The sequence below is a fragment of the Montipora capricornis genome, chromosome 5 (assembly GCF_036669925.1).
Source record: "Montipora capricornis isolate CH-2021 chromosome 5, ASM3666992v2, whole genome shotgun sequence".
In the NCBI taxonomy this organism is placed as follows: Eukaryota; Metazoa; Cnidaria; class Anthozoa; order Scleractinia; family Acroporidae; genus Montipora; species Montipora capricornis.
The window spans coordinates 24,054,725-24,071,712 of record NC_090887.1 but is presented as its reverse complement, the minus strand read 5'-3'; the positions used below and the strand labels follow the sequence as shown (position 1 = coordinate 24,071,712).

The following is a 16,988-nucleotide window of genomic DNA, read 5'->3' as shown; positions in this document are numbered from 1 at the left end:
GTTATTGAAGAGCGCGAAACCGATCGTAGGAAGATCAGAGATTTGATGGACAAGGTGCGGAATCTCGAAAAGGAACAGGATGAGGTATGCGCAGTCAAATTAATTATTTCATATGTTCAAGATTTATCATATCATTATATTGTTAGATTTTTTTAACATGGCAATTGTAGATTAATGTTTTCTGCATATAGTCAATCAAGCGGGTTTTCAATATTCTAGTATAGGTCCAAATCAACTTCATCCTTATGACCTACATTTAAAAATGAAATACATATGTATGATTGCTTTTTTTTGTTAACTTAAAGGCATACAATCAATACCGAGCAGACGTAAGCGACCTCATATGGCAGAAAAACAGACTTTCAGAAAGTCTGACTAGCAGTGTAGAAAACTATGGCGCGGACGATGAGCCGTTTGACGACTTAGAGGAGCAACCATCGCCGCTGCGGGTTTGTTTCGTGCTTCTTGATCCATTCAACTTGTATTATCCTGCACGCACATTAAACCGGCATGCGAGTTAAACAAAAAAACAGACTAATAATTCACATCTTATGCCTTTTTACTTAGGTCATCGAAAACCGTGTGCAAAACAAGCGAGGTCAAGCTCCTCAACATACGGGACTTCAGTTCGAAGGGACAAAGAAAACCGTGGTTAGTTGGTTCCTGTACATTACACTTTCTAACAAAAGCATTTGTTACTTGACTGCCGAATAGCTATAGGATCATCATTAAATTTATACATTTTGCTCCAACTCCCTATCAGAAATATAGACATTTTTGCAACATTTTTGTTACGTTAAGCCACTTAAGATTGAAATTGAATGGAATTCGCGAAAATAGACAGAGACAAATTTCTTAAATTGATCCATTTTCAGAAGTTTACAGACCGTCAAAGATCCTCAAGCAGTGACACCTCTTCAGAGGGAGATGATGCCCCACTTTCTGGTGTTCAAAAGGTAACAAGACGTAAGACAAAGATTCATATTTACAAAAGCACATGCAAACTTTTGCAAATTACTGCATCTGGTCGGTTAACTGAAATGTTTTTCTTAAGCACACAACAATGATTTAAGGTCGACACTCCAAGAGATTGAAACAGTCCTTAAAATAAAAATCTTTCAGTTAAGTTATCCTTTTTTTTAATAGAAAAAATACAAACAGATAATTGGCTCAAAGACCGGCTCATCCAAGGTCATCCAGGTCAGTTGTCAATTAATGCACGACAATCGCTGTGGGCCATAGATGTATCTGCTAAAAAAGGCTTTCAATTATCTGCTTTTCTTTATAGCAAAAAGCCAAAACGATAATTGGCCCGAAGACCTCATCACCTAGTACATCATCCAAGGTCATCCAGGTCAGTAGTCAATTGATGCACGACAATCGCTGTGGGCCATAAATGTATCTGCTAAAAGGTCTTATAATTATCTTTTCTTTACAGCAAAAAGGCAAACAGATAATTGGCTCAAATACCTCATCAGCAAATAGATCATCCAAGGTCATCCAGGTCAGTAATTAATGCACCACAATTGTTGTAGGCCATATCTGCTATTGAACTACAAGACAGATCGTAAAAGAAACTTTTCCAAATAAATGAAAGTAGAACTGTTTCCTAAAGACGTGCATTAAGTACATGATAGAAACACAATTTTGGCGGGCTGAATGTCTCGGTCCGTCATGTCGGCAGATAGTTTATTTGCTGAAAGGCTGCACTCCTTTATCCTGAACCTATCCTTGATACTTGCCAGGAAACAAGAACTGATCGAAAAGCCAAAATTGTTGTGTTTTTTTTTTCAAAATTAGTAACTAATTGTCCACAAATTTGGATCGACAGGAGGTTAATTTAAACACGAGCGAGGACTCTGAGGACAGTGGTGATTGGGGGTCTGTATCTGAGGTTGGTTTAGTTCAGTGTTTCTGTTGATTCTCTTCTACTCAAGGTGGCTCAACGTTTTATTAGGCGTTACGTACCCTGCTAGTTTTATCACTTTTTAATGCAGCCAAAAGACACGCTTCCTTTTTCGTTTGGCAGCATTGCAGCAATGATCAAATATTGACACAGACCCAAAGAGCTAGAATGGAAGTTCAGGAAATTAAGAAAGTTGTCTCTCAAGAAAAACCTAAACTTAAGGTAAACAAACAAAAGGTTTTTTGCTTTATCACTTACCTTGAGATTGAATATATTGAAACCTAACCTTTATTGAAATTGTTTTTTGTAGCGCAAGAAAGCAGATCCCTCGAAAGAAACGAAGGTACGATAATTCTCTTACTTTCTTTTTTTCCTTTTAAAAAATATAAAATCAATATCCGTCAGTAACTTTGTACACAATTTTGGGTTGACAGTCCGTTTATTCACGCACAAGTGAGGGCGACGAGGACTGTGACGTTTTATCTGTTTCTGAGGTTTGATCATGACTTTCTGTCATTTTATAACTCGTTATGATGCACCTCTTCATAAGTATTAACGATGAGGTCGTTCTTCTTCGACTAGCCTGTGTACCCTTAACTGTGTAGCCTACAAAAAATCTTTTAAATAAAGAGTTAAACTGCTGCATAATCACTTTATTTCCTTTTTTGTAGCATGGTAAAGACAACATCAGGAAAAACAAAACACAGAAGACAGAAGGGGTGATAAGGAAAGTCACAGAAGTAAAGGAAAATATTTCACAGTCAAAGCCTAACGCAACCACGGCGAAAAAAACAAAGGTATTGTATGACAATTCCTGTGTATAACCATGAATTACTCAACAAAGTGTTTTGAAATTATGTTATTATCTCTAGGTTACACACTGCTCATTTAGGTTTTCTGTTTCGTCACAGCCAACAAGTCTAAAACTTCAACAAAGCGAAAAAGGTGCGTTGTTCCCTAGTTTGTTAATGTGCATTGTACAACAGCCGGATGACCAGCTAAAACGGTATAATGTCTTCTCTCTAGATCGAAACGAAGAAACTGACGATGATTTTGTTGACGAATGGGTAAGAAATAATTTTCTGAGGTATATACATGTACTGTCATTATTGTTGTTCCGCTTCTGTGTACGCCAGAGTATCATGAACTCAAAAACGAGTCATATGACGTGAGTCTGTCAGAAAAAATGTTCTTGTTGAGATCGAACTAAGAGGAGATGAAGCAGAGAACTGAAGTACAACGTGAAATAAAACAATTAAAGGGCAAGCAAACAGACAAAACCAGGATACAAACAAACAAAAAGAATAAATCAAAATAGTTCTTCTTCTTTCAAATACGCAGTTACAGTTACATTCACCATTCCAGTCACATCTTACCTCTTTTAATGCATTTCACAGGACTACAACATTGAAAAAATTGAAAAGGACGACTGGGTTGCCGTAGCCTATAGCGGTTGTGACAACTGCTTCATAGGTCAAGTGGAGGAAAAGACACAAGATAACCTCCGTGTTAACTTTCTGAGCAAAAAAAATGAATTTTTCTACTGGCCACAAGTTCCAGATCGAGACACTATTTGTCCAAAATTTATAGTCTACCCAAAAGTAAAAGTGCAATGCTTAGGGAGAAAGTACAAGGTCGCCGAGGAGGGAAAGATTAATCAGGCATTTTTAGGATTTTCAAAGAAATATTTTTAAGCGACTTACACTGTGTCTAAATGACCGACAGCCGGTCAAGGTTTAAATTCAGTAAATGATGGACAGTCCGGTATTTTTTTTGTGAAAATCAGAGAAACTGATAGACCTAAGGGCCTGTTCGCACTACGCGAAATTTTGTTTGTTTTGCAAAAAAGTCTGTCAACGCGAAACCATTTTAAGTGCGAACCATTTTTTTCGTCCACGAAAATTTTGTCAAGCGTCACCAAACTTCAAAGAGACCGTCGAGTAGCTTTGTAGGCATACAATTTTTTGTCAAGCGAGAAAATCTATTGTTCCGTGACAGCTACCCTTCAACGGGTCATCATATTTCGTAATCGATACCACACAAAATGGTATTGCGTACGTGATCCCATTTACCGCCATTTAGAAATGGATAGACGAGGAGAAATATCAGACAGGGACAGCGATCCCGCACCATTTGTTCGAAATTCGTACATTCCCGAAACTCAGCAATATTTAAACTATTATGGATCTCAATGCTACTACGAGGAGCCACAGGCACTTCCACAGTACTACTACTGTCACGAAATCTCGGTATCTATTTCCATTGATTGACATTTGTGGTTACACAAATAATTAGCATGTCTCAAGTGCGAACGCTATTACGAAAACAAAAAAATTCGTGATTACAAAATTTTCAATTTTTTTGCAAACACCAAACCAAATTTTCCGGTGTAGTGCGAACAAGCCAATCCAAAGTATGCTATCTCGATTAAGAAGTACTAAGCGCTTCTACGAAACGTTGGTGTACAATTCACTAAATGACCGGCAGTTGGTATTTCGTTGCAATTCAGAAAAAAACCATAGAATTTTCCCATTCAAGATCAAGTTCTCTAACATGTTGTTTATACTACCCAACTTGCTTTGCTTTGATATTTGAGAGAAATGCCTGTAGCCATTACAAGGTCGATCGCATGGCGAGGCATTGCCATGGATATTAATTAATTGTTTCTTTGAATTTGAAAAAACCATCAAAAACCTTGACCGGCAATCGGTAAGAAGCGAAGAAGTGGGCTAGGCGTTAAAAAGAGACTAATAACGCTCTGTAGAAGCTCTAAGTGTTTCTTAATCGAGATAGCATACTTTAAATTGGATTAATCTATCGGTTTCTCTGATTTTTACAAAAACATCGCACTGCCTGTCCGCGCCCGTGCGAGTGGAAAAAAATGACCTTGTCTCCTTCAGTCGCTTTCAGATTTTCCCACGGCCATTTTTTCCACTCGCACCCTTTTTTGCTTCATACTCGATGGACTGAGTAAAACATCGCTCCATATGAACTCTACTGTTACACATGTCAAGTGAAGGACATAATTAATTTGGAAATAACACGTTAATTTCAGAGTTACAATGGCTTATTATTGTATAGCTTTCACTGTTCACTTTTTTACATTAGAAATGTCTTCATAATTCCTCATGAAAGATTGCAAATAAAGTTTCCACTTTTTTTCAGAGCAGTTTTTACAATCTATTCCTCTCTCATTTCCTCATGAATACTGAGGTAGTACATGTTCCACCTCATGTTCCACTGCCACATGTGCAGGCGAAAAATGTCACCAAATCCCTGTTTCGTGACAAAGCCGCATGTGCACCATCCCCACCGGCTTGTACACTCATTGTTAATGGCTAACAATTCAGCGGGATTGTCTTTTGAAATGGTCAATAATAGAAACGTCTTTGCAGCAGCCGAATCCACAATTTTGATCAAACATCCAAAGGGAGTGAATTTGCTTTAAAAGACAGGGAACGCGTCAAAGGTCAGTGGGTATTTTATACTTGGTTATGACGTTATCGAGTTTAGACCCCAAAGACACTGGTACAGAATGCACCCTTTGCAGCTTTAAAAAGGCACTTAGGGCACCAGAAATGTTCACAGAATCTGACGCCTACATTCAGGCTATGTTTAATTCTTAGTTGGTATTAAAGAAGATAGAAATCTAAATGGCGAAATGGTAGCGTGCGAAATGTACGGCGAAACAATGTCGTCCAGTGTAGACGTACACTGTACCAAATTTGTGTAAGTGATTTGTGATACTTTTCAAAAAATAAAAAATAAAAGTTGAGAACAAAACTCGTCAGTCAGTCTAGTCAAATGTTTTAAGGCAATTACAGCGCCAGTTTCGTTTGGAACAATTTTGGCGGGATTAAGAATACAATTTGCGCGGTAAATAATTATGGTAGGTTACGTTGACAAGTGTTGTGCTGAAAATCAGAGTTGCTCGCTTCTGGGAATTAATTCAAAGTCAAGCTAGTGGATTGAAACGAGATTGTTAATAGTAAGAAACTGGTTTAGGAAAAAATGCAACATTTTCCGAAAAGAGCTTTTCTCAAGTACACGGCGGCCGAACATCGTTGCGTGCGGTCGATCGTAGGTATATGATAGGCATGATAAGATAAGTGCAGCAAAATCTGTTTTTCAGTTTTAATCATGTTGATGCGCGCTTCTTAGCATCATGGGGACAAAATTTCTTAGCTCTTTTAGACAAAACTGTATCTAATTAGGTAATCCAAATCGAAAACTCAAATTAACGAAAGGGAAAATCACCAGGCACTGAATCGTTCCGCGGTTTTAACTTTTTCACCGGTATTAAATTAATTGAGTTCAAAATCACTATAATTCGCTCATAATGCTATGGAACAAAAGCATTCTTTGAAGTTGCGTTAACCAAAGCAAATTGAGACGTATCTGCCTCAAAGAAGTGTTTTGACGATTCCTGATTTCAACCCCGTATGTCACCCAACCATTAATTTTCGGCAATTGTGTTTCGAGACAACTTACTATAGTAAATTTGATCAAAATTAATAAGAACGCACATGCATACCAGATGTGGGTCGACCAATATATTTTTCATTTATAAGTAAATTCTCCAATAATCTACTATACATAAAATATTTCATGCGTCAGGTTTATCAAGTATTGAATGCTGGCACGTTTTATCGGTGCAGTTGTTGGAGGGATGAAGTTTCATTTCGGTTACACCGCTGCACGCAAACGAACACAAACGATAACAATGAACTCATGTATCTATATTTCATTTCTCTCTGCTGGGAAATGTACTAGTTACTTATTTGGTCAGTAAGAATACTGTGATAATTATTATTATTATTAATATTATTATTATTGTCGATGATACGCCTCACTCAGTTTTTTGCTGTAATATAGTTACGTATAAACGAAATAATAGCGCGCGGTTTTTGCCGTTAGACAGATTTTCATTCAGCTTAGGCTGAGGGTCACTGGAACAAAGGTAGTGTTGTAGTTGTACTTACATGAAGAAAGATATTCTGTTTTAAATTCTCAAGGGTTATTGGTGAATTTCGCTAACATTATCCAAGGTATGGCGAGGATTACCATAATTATTCTGTTATCGGAAACGGGAATTCTCATTGGGTATAATAGACTGATAAGTGGATAACATTAGCCAAGCTGATCATCTTCATTAAATATTTGCTCATAATTTGCTATTCAACAAAAACATTCTTTTACGTTGCGTTAACCAAAGCAAATTGAGAAGTATCTGCCTCAAAGAAGTCTTTTAACGATGCCTGATTTCATCCACGCATTTCATCGAACCATTACAACATCTTTTGCAAGACAAGCTTAAATTGGATCAAATAAGAACCCGAACGCACATATGCACACCAGATGTGGGTCGACCAATGTATTTTTCTTTTATAAGTAAATTCTCCAATACTGTACTGTACAAAAATAATATTTCATGCGTCAGGTTTATCAAGTCTTGAATGCTGGTGCGTTTTATCTGTGCAATTGTGGGAGGGATGAAGTTTCACTTTGGCGAAAGCGCTGCACGCAACACAGTACACCGAACGCAAAAGATAATGACCTCATGTACCTATATTTCATTTCTGTCTGCCGACAAATGTGCTACTTGGTTATTTGGTCAGTAGGAAGTTCGTCAATAGGACAATACCGTTTCAATTATTATTATTATTTATTATTATCATCAAGTTGTCGATGGTTCGCCTTGATTCTGTTTTTTGCTGTGATATAGCACGGTATAAACGTTAAAATAATGGCGCGCTCTTTATGCAGTTTGACAGATTTTCATTAAGCTTAAGCTGAGGGTCAATGGAACAAGAGTAGTATTGTGGTTTTAATTACATGAAGAAAGATATTCTGTTTTAAATTCTCGAGGGTTATTGGTGAATTTCGCTAACATTATCCAAGGTATGGCGACCATTATCCATGATTATTCTGTTATCGGATAACAGGATTCTCATTGGGTATAAGAGACTGATAAGTGGCTAACATTAGCCAAGTTAATCATCTTTAGTAAAGGATATCTCTGATTGGCTCTAATGGTCAATAATGGCCGATAATGAATAACAGTTTTTAGTACCAATTATAATGAAAAAGTACCAATTAATTTGAAAAGGTGTTAACAGCAACCTTTTTTACGATACTTGTTGTACTTTTTCTCCAATATTAAGGTAGCTCTTGACTTGTGAAAATGTACAAATGTAGGAAAGGATAGTCTCCTATGCAGCCATGTAATATCCAATGACTGTGTTGAAATGCTTGCCTCCATTTAAACTAAAACCCGATCCAGGCTAGCCAAACAATGTATGCATTGTAACAGCCATGTGTTGCAGAAGATAAAGGAAAGTTATTGTACTCCAGTGTTTTGCGGCCATTAGCAGTTTATTTCAAAATGAGGAACACAGACAGTTCTTTGAACCATTGTAAGTTTGGCATATTGGTTTGGGTCCCAGACCAAAGAGGTGAAGGTTCGAAGAGACGTGTGTTCTATGGCAAAGTCTTTAGTGTGAAACTACATGTATTAATTCTTAAAATTTCCTTCAAAGAAAACATATAGGGCTTTGGCGTCTAGTCAGAAATGTGGTTGTCAGGCTTACATTGTATTTTTCAGGGTTGACACCAATATACAGTTTGTTTAGCTGAATCATATTTCTTCTCTGTGAGACATGGCCTTGTCATTACAAAGAGAACTATATAGGATAATAATTTGATAGTTCTTTAATGTGGCAGTGGTCTCATTTTGAATCCGTTTTTACCTACAAGGTTAAATTGGTGATCTTCATTTTACTTAAGTTGAATAGTTAGCAACTATCAACCTCCCAAAAAGGACAGAAAACATCTATAGATATCTTCCCTCAAACTCTGTCTTTTGCATTTCAACACATCTTGTTAATGTTTCATATCATCTTATTGGCTTCTTTACTCATACAATTACCTATTCACTCTCAACATTACAATGTAGTAAGGGAACAAAGAAGTGTACTATGCACTTACTGGTTCCCGATTTCAGACCCTTCAGATCTATAGTCCTGTGTCTTCACCACTATACTATAATGACGAATATGCTCAACCTCTTTTCATTATTTTACTTTTGCATAATAAGTCAATAATTGATATCCACGTACATGTATAATAACCAAAACTGACCCTAATTTCCTTCTAGGCTTAATTTAGGCTCCAGAAAAAAGTTTCTTCAATTCATCTGAGTGCATATTCAACCTTGGTAGGTTAAATGAGGATCACCAATTTAACCTACTTTTTCAAGGTAAAACTGGATTCAACCTGAGAATGGATTTTAAAGGCAACATTGATGTCTCCCATCTATTTTAGATTCTAAAGGGATACCAGAGTACTTCTGCAGCGTACAGTGTTATAAGATGGACCAAGAGATATCAAGTAATGAAAAGACACCACTGTTAGGAACAGAACATCCTACTTTGGAAAACCACAGAACACATGATGTTCCAGTGTATGACACCAAACCAAATGGCCCTTCACCACTTAGCGGGTCATTTTCGACAGATTCAAACCAATTTGGAAGTACAACAGTAATCTCCTATCACAACATTTGTTACTCAGTCACCACCAAGGAGAAAGGAATAAAGAAAGAGAGACAAATTATCAAAAATCTCAGGTGAGGGTTGTGCTACTGTAACATCATTTGAATGTTATTTTGAAGAAAATAAAGGATTTTACCACAATTGCTTGTAATTTCGCAATCTGATAGGTTAATTTACCATTGTCAATAAGAGTCTAGACAATGCTGTACGCGTCATGCTCGCATCAATTTGTCACGCATTGTAATAGCCAATCAGGAACGCCCATTTGGGAAATAAACCAATCATATTGCTCTTTCTTTGTGTCATGATTTTGCTCACGCTCTGAAATAAAAACTTTCTTTAGTGTTGAATATTGTGGTAAAAAACAAATCGAAGGTGGTTCAGTGTTGTCTGTACTCTTATCGACAACGATATTTGTCATCACAGTGGTTAAAATTTGTTCTGGACTCACTCAGCTGTGCCTCGTGAGTCCACAACATTTTGACCATTGTGATGACGAATATCATTGTCGATAAGAGTACAGACAACGCTAAACCACTTTCGATTTGTTAAATTGAAGCAAGCAAAATCATTGTTAAGTTAAAGTAGTCGATAAACAGATACTTTCATAGTGGAGACCCAAACAAATTTAACAAACATTGTAACATGGAGTACTAGTAGTGGAATTGAACATAGGCAACATTTGTGCACAGTGCTCTGACCTTTGCTCCAACTCTTCTCTTTATAAAGTTTTTTATTCTTTAACCCATTGTCTCCTAAACCACCCCCTATTGACGAGTAAAATTGTGTGGTATCAGAGTAAAATCTGTCAATGAAAATTTGGTTTTATCAATTCCTCTATTCACTCTGATGAAGGGTTAACGCTCAAAACATCAGCTTTCCAAATCATTCATGGTGGTAATAATACTAATTCGACGTTTATCAACACGTTTGATAAAACCAAATTTTTCTGTTTGACTCTCCCATTGATGCAGCACCACAGTTTCTTTAGAGACTAGAAATTTGTAAAATCTATTAAGTCTCACTCCAAGGAGTCATTGGGTTAGAGACGACATAGTTTTTGAGTGGATGTAGGGGTTACGGGTATTAATATAAATTTAAATTCTTTCTGTATTTCATGATTTAAGTGGCCTTGTGCAACCTGGATTAAATGCAATACTTGGACCAACAGGAAGTGGAAAGACAACGTATGTATAATATTATATAATAGGATATCAAATTTTCTTCCTATTTTTCAACAAATGTCGTATCTTCATCCTTTTTATTTTTCCCTTTACTCTGAGACCCTTTTTAAGGAGCATTATGGTTTCTTGATAAGGTACCCCAGTGGTGAGGGAATTTGACGAGGTAAAAGGGATCAAGGATGTTGAGATCTTTTTAATTTGTATAATGAAAAAATCTTAAGACTTCTCCATCAATGATCAAAGACCCAAAAAACTAAGGACTTCCTCCCACCTCCTAAAAGTAAATAACACATCAAACAGTAAATGGGATAAACATGATTTTGATGATTGTCGAGTCATTTCTGGTGAATTATCACAGAGTCCTCATTTCCCACACCCCCAGGCCAGAATGTTACAAACAGAGACTTCAAGAAACAAGTAAATGTAAAACTGTGACGAGAAAACACAGCATTCCTTTTGTTTGCAATGGACAATATAGTAAATAATTTATGGGAAATTGTCTAAAAGGTCTTACTTGTTTTTGTTCTGTGTTTACCACATTGGTGTAGTAGACCTTTAGATAATTCTTCAGGAATTACTTACGGTCAACTGCAAACAACAGAAATGCAGTATTTTGCTTGTTAGTTAGATTTTTTGCTTTCTTTGATGGGGTCATTGTATTTGGTCTTTGTCTTAAATTCACATTCCAGCCATGGTTGTGTGAACAATGAGGACCCTGCAGTATTTCACATGAAAATGACTCACAGCTGCCCTTTGTAACCAACAATGTTTTGCTATTAATCATAACCATTACAATTTTCTCAAATTGTATTGGTGTATTGACTACTTTATTTTTCCCTAATTATTGTGTATAATGGTAACAAGACTGAGTGGAGTCCAATTTGGTCTGTAGTCATACGAGTGATTAACAAAATTGGACAACCGTGTAGTGGGAGTCCGATTTGTTTAATCACTAGTATGATTACAGACCGAATTGGACGACACAAAGTCCTGTTAGCAATTAATCATGACCATTACAATTTCCAAGAAAGCAAATTAATGTCTAATGTCACAAATTCGTCCATTTTGAAAAATCCCCAGTTTGGTAGGGTAAGTGGTTGTTGCTATGGTTATTGTGATAAATTCTGTGATTGGTGGATTAAGCTGAGTGCACTTAATATGATTGGCTGATGTAACTGTTCGATTTCAGGTATCCCATTATTTACTGTTGTATACAGCTGTCTTTTTCTGGGGCGTCTTCAATCTTTGTTTTTTATTTTCTGGTTTTTCACATACTTGACTTCTTCACGCTATTTCAGGCTTCTGGACATCTTGGCTGGCCGGAAGGATCGAAAACATCTGTCAGGTGTAGTCCTTGTTAATGGACAAAAGCAACCAGAAAATTTCAAATGTATCACCGGATATGTTGTACAGGTTGGTTGAAGAAAGCCAAAGTGACAAACACACACACACACAGCTTTAGAATTGTCTTTAAATAAAACAGAACTTATTAGAGAGATTTATACGGCAAACGGCAAAACGCGAGTTTTACCAAAATCAAAGAGAAGAAAGAGAGAAATGCTCCTTGCACGTATCTGGATAATTTAAGCAACTGTCTCTGTTTATAGACACCTGAAAAATTCAGATGGCTCCAACGGGATTTGAAGCCATGACCTCTGCGATGTCAGTGAATTGCTTTACCAACTGAGCTATGAAACCGCACAGTTGAGGGCAGGTCAATTCTTGGGCTCCTGTGTTCCAGTGAAAGGACTCGATGAAAGAAATCTTTTGTACTACAAATAGTATTTGCTTAAAATTGCCCAGATACGTGCGAGGATCATTTCTCTTTTTCGTCCATGGGCTTCACTTCAAATACAAACATTTCTGAAATCAAAGAGACTTTCTTTTCTGCTAGCTACAAATATCGATCAACTTCTCAAAATAGAGAGACAAGTTAGAATATAAAATTATGAAATTTTCAAGATCTTTTGACAAGCACCAGTCTGTCGCTTCCTGTTTGACGTAAAACGCCATTCAAAATCTCTCTGTTATCGTTGTAAACTCACCGTGGATCAGCTTGAAATCTGAATAAAATCCAGGCTTCAGCCTCCCACGAAGTAATCTCTATATCATTTGCTTCGATAGAGATGTAGCATCACGGCAAAATGACCACGTGACCATGATTTTCCCGCTCTTTTTTTGCGTTTGCCGGGATTTTGCCGGTTGTCGCTTGTGGAGCTTGCGGTTTTTGCGTTAAAGTAGGCATTTTCGCGTTTGCCGTATACGTGGAGTTTTCTTCTCGTTTTTCTTATACATAACAAGCTGTTTGAAGAAAACAATGAAAAGAATCCCCAAACCATTTTCCGGTAAGTCAAACAAGGTTGAAGGCCGTTCATAATTGACTCCTTAAGTTTCTTCTTATTCTTCTTCTTCTTGTTCTTGTTCTTCTTCAACTCACGTTGACTCTCTGTTGACTCACAAAACAGCGTGGTCGAAACTCGCAAAATTTGACAAGTAAGAATTTAAATTTTAAGCAGCGTCGTTTTTAACAAACAATGTTTATAAAGACTGAGTTCTTTTTTGTTAACTAAAACTCGTGATTAACGGAGTCCATTCTGAGGTAGTATACAAAAATTTGGTTTTATCAACGGAGTTGATAATGTAAATTGGCCACCGTACAGAGATTCTAAAAGCTGACGTTTCGAGCGTTAGCCCTTCGTCAGAGCGAATCGAGGGATTATGGGTTACGTGTAGTTTCTATAGTAGAGTAGGAGCTACGCTATTGGTGGTAACATGGCAACGTGAAAAATAGGAATATACTAGTTAAATGAAAAGCGTTCGTTAATACCGTGAGGATTAAGGGTGCCGATTTGAAAGATGAATTTTTAATCCAGATTCTTGCGGCTTTCCGTCGTACCTAGATGTAGGGAAAGGCCGCAGATAGCCATGTGTTTTTTGGAGTGGTTAGGCAGATTAAAATGGCGAGCGACTGGCTTGGATGCATCCTTGTCATTCTTCTCAACATCGCGAAGGTGTTCGCGGAATCGGTCACCTAGTCGTCTACCTGTCTCACCAATGTATAATTTATTGCATAACGTGCAGGTTATGCAATAAATGACATTTGCGGAGGTACATGTGAAACGATCGGTGATCTTAACAGATCGCTTAGGTCCCTTTAGAAACTACCCCTCCATTCTGAGCTAGTTGCCGTGAGTCACACAAAGCTTAACTCACAAGCTTCACTACATTTTACATGAAACTGTATGCTGACGTTTTCCGTTTTCCGTTTTACATAAGCGTGATGCTAAATCTCTGTGTGCCCAGTTGTTTGAAAGCCGATTAACTTAATCCAGGATTAGCGTAAACTTTTGTTTCTTGTTTTCAACTTTTTCGGGAGAGTTTCTTTTGCTTATTTTTGTTTTTCAAGATTGACTTCCTCTAATGTAAGGTTTTGACGAATATCAGCGTTGAACAGCATTTGGGAGTAGAGAAATAAACTCCTTGGTAAATTTTTTTTATCAGGGATTAGTGTTAATCGGCTTTTGAACAACCGGAACATGCAGCTCTTTTCATTTTCTCGACTATCTGAGAGCCTGGAACAGGCTACGGAACATGATGTCTTTTTATACACGCAGTTCTAATATTTGGCTTTGGTACATCTCCCACCGTCAGTACAAACTCGCCTTGACCAGCAATCGTTCGGTCATAGATTCAAATTTCTTTTAACCCTGTACTTTTTTCCATAGACCTTATTCATAAATGGAGGTCAATTTATAATTCTTTTGTCAAAGTGCAAATTAGCCTATCAAGCCTCGATACCGTACAATGACTTGAAAAGAATTATTGCTCTAAAATGAGGCTTGGTAGGCTAATTTGCACGAGGACAAAAGAATTATAAATGTGACCGCCATTTATGAATAAGGTCTATGGGTTACTCTGGAAATACTTAAATTTTTCCACTGACTGCAATGAAATTCTGCAATGTTGTTTCGCATAGATAGTCGTGACATCAATCATTCTACGTCGTTGTACGCTTTGTCTCATCAAAATACTGTGTTGCTAATGGAAGACGGCGTATTATGAACATATCAGCATCAAATGATCACAGAATTTCCATGCAAAAGGGAAACGTGTTTTTGGTGGATGGATTGTAATGTTGACTAATATGTGGAGCCGACGTGAGAAAACGTATCATGAGAACAGTGATTGATGTTGCCTTTGGCACTCGCCTCCCACTAATGTGGCCCGGGTTCGATTCCCAGCCTCGGCGTCATATGTGGGTTGAGTTTGTTGGTTCTCTACTCTGCACCGAGAGGTTTTCTCCGGTACTCCGGTTTCCCCTCTCCTCAAAAACCAACATTTGACTTGATTTGTGTTAATTGTTAATTTCAATTTACAGTGTCCCCTATTAGTGTTTCAGCGCTAGAACGACTAGACACTTAAATAAAGTTCCTTTCCTTTCCTTTCCTTTTTCCTTTTGGAAAATGAAGCACAATTGTATTTAAGGCGATGCAAAACTCAAACTGACGTTGCTTAGGTTTTGTGTCCGTCCGCTTTTTCTTTCCTTGTTATCTATTATGTGTGGAATCATAGTTCATTATGCATGGTTCTCTTGGCGTAAACACTGACGGCTTAGTTGACCAGTGACATCATGGACCACAGCGTTTATACCATCTACTGACGTTACACCAATCACATGACTCTGAAGATGAGTTACGGTTAGGTTAGCTAAACATCATTCAATGTCACCCTAATCAGTCCTCAGGACTACACTCACCCGGACGATCGTACTTCTCTTTAAGAATTGTAGTGGGTTAATTTAAGGATGGTGCCTACTATTATTATTGGGCATACGTTCTGCGCATCTAAAAAAACTACGCAGAGAAAGCATAACTTAGCAAGTGCTCTTGGTATCCAAAAAGAAGATTGGGGGTAACCATTCATTTTTTTAGAGATAATTACGCTTCATTTTGGGAAAAGGACGCCATACGTTGCCTTGTATTATAAAGCTTTTTATAATTAATATCTTTGAAAAATGCGTGGTTTCTCCCAATTTTCTTTTTGCTTTTCCCGCATACTGATAAACCGCGCAAATATACCTTTGAATTAGTAGGCACCGTCCTTGATGCTTTCTAAACCACTTGCTTACGAATGAAGTTCATTCAACACTTAATTGAACCCCACTCTATGCATTCAGTTTTTTTATAATTCTCCAGGATGATGTTGTGATGGGCACTTTAACGGTGAGAGAGAACTTGCATTTCTCTGCATCCTTAAGACTCTCCAGAAAGCTGAGTAAACGCGAGCGTTCAAAGAGAGTAGAGGAAACTCTTAGCGACTTGGGCTTGTTTCATGTGGCGGAGTCTAAAGTACGTACAGATAAGTCTAATGGTAACGGTAATGCATTGTATACTGCACATATCACATCAGTCTCGTGGCGGTTTACAATTCTCTGAGAGTTAGACCACCAACATCGAGGGTCTCCAGTGTTTGGGCTCTTTCACGTCCCACAGTGTTGGTTAACAGGAATTGGGTTGTGAGACGGGGCCTACGGTTTATGGTCCTTATCCGAGAACACTTGAAAGTCTAACCATTTGCAGATGAAATTACAAAGGCAGTACTTTCTCCTCAGTCAGTTTTGAGAAGCTGAGGTTGGCTAGGTCCAACTTTTGTTTAGCACATTGACCCCTGGGAGTGAGACTTACCAGATTTTACTCTGTGTAACCCCAGACGATTTTACTCGTCACCTGGGGGCGTCCTAGGGCGTTTGAGTTGTCAATGTGTTAAGCAGTCTCCTCCATTAAACTCGTCAAGTCAAGTCAAGTCAATTTATTTAAGGTCCGTAGTTCCTCAGGTATGAAACTGGTATCAATGGAAGCCGACGGTGCGCCTTTTACCCCCTCCATCTGTCAGTGCTCCTTTTCACGGATATTTAAAGCTATGGCTACACGGGTCAGAGGAAAGTGGAAACAGACATTGAAGTCACCGAGGATCGAACTGGGGACCCCTTGCTCCGAAACCCGCGCACTAGCCAACTGAGCTACGCATGCAACTGTTGGTTTTTGAACCAGAGTATCCGGGGAAAAACCTCTCGGAACAGAGTAGAGAACCAATAAACTCAACCCACATATGGCGTACAACCCGGGAATCGATCCTGGGCCACATTGGTGGAAGGCGAGTACTCTCACCACTGCGCCAGCCCTGCTCCTGCTCCTGCTCCTAATCTCCCGCACGAAAGTCCGCTGCTCAAGCAACTGAGCCGCAATTCTATGTGAAGTCAGCGGCAACTGTCTTTGCATAAAATGAGTTAAACTTTCAAAATTAAGGGATTACTTTCAAAATTATGCCGAGCGTTTTCAACAATTC

General features: G+C 38.0%; 1 protein-coding gene and 2 long non-coding RNA genes across 4 annotated transcripts in view; all 3 read left to right on the top strand.

The window, feature by feature from the left end:
• Positions 1-16,988, top strand: part of LOC138049984 (uncharacterized) — a 326,256-nt gene that overhangs the window by 243,750 nt on the left and 65,518 nt on the right. The gene's annotated exons all lie outside the window — the stretch shown is intronic.
• LOC138048938 (uncharacterized) lies at positions 2,597-2,949 on the top strand. Its single transcript, XR_011132264.1, has 3 exons — positions 2,597-2,703; positions 2,818-2,851; positions 2,933-2,949. It is a non-coding gene; the product is annotated as an uncharacterized lncRNA (long non-coding RNA).
• LOC138048888 (broad substrate specificity ATP-binding cassette transporter ABCG2-like) overlaps positions 9,234-16,988 on the top strand; it is a 9,511-nt gene continuing 1,756 nt past the window's right edge. Inside the window, exons 1-5 of one of the 2 annotated variants that reach the window (XM_068894994.1) lie at positions 9,234-9,295; positions 9,479-9,533; positions 10,587-10,646; positions 11,942-12,056; positions 15,839-15,991. In XM_068894994.1, coding sequence (XP_068751095.1) covers positions 9,277-9,295; positions 9,479-9,533; positions 10,587-10,646; positions 11,942-12,056; positions 15,839-15,991 — 402 coding nt within the window. In that variant the 5' untranslated portion in view covers positions 9,234-9,276. Of the gene's footprint in view, positions 9,296-9,421; positions 9,534-10,586; positions 10,647-11,941; positions 12,057-15,838; positions 15,992-16,988 lie in introns of both variants that reach the window. The other variant, XM_068894993.1, reaches the window with a different exon arrangement.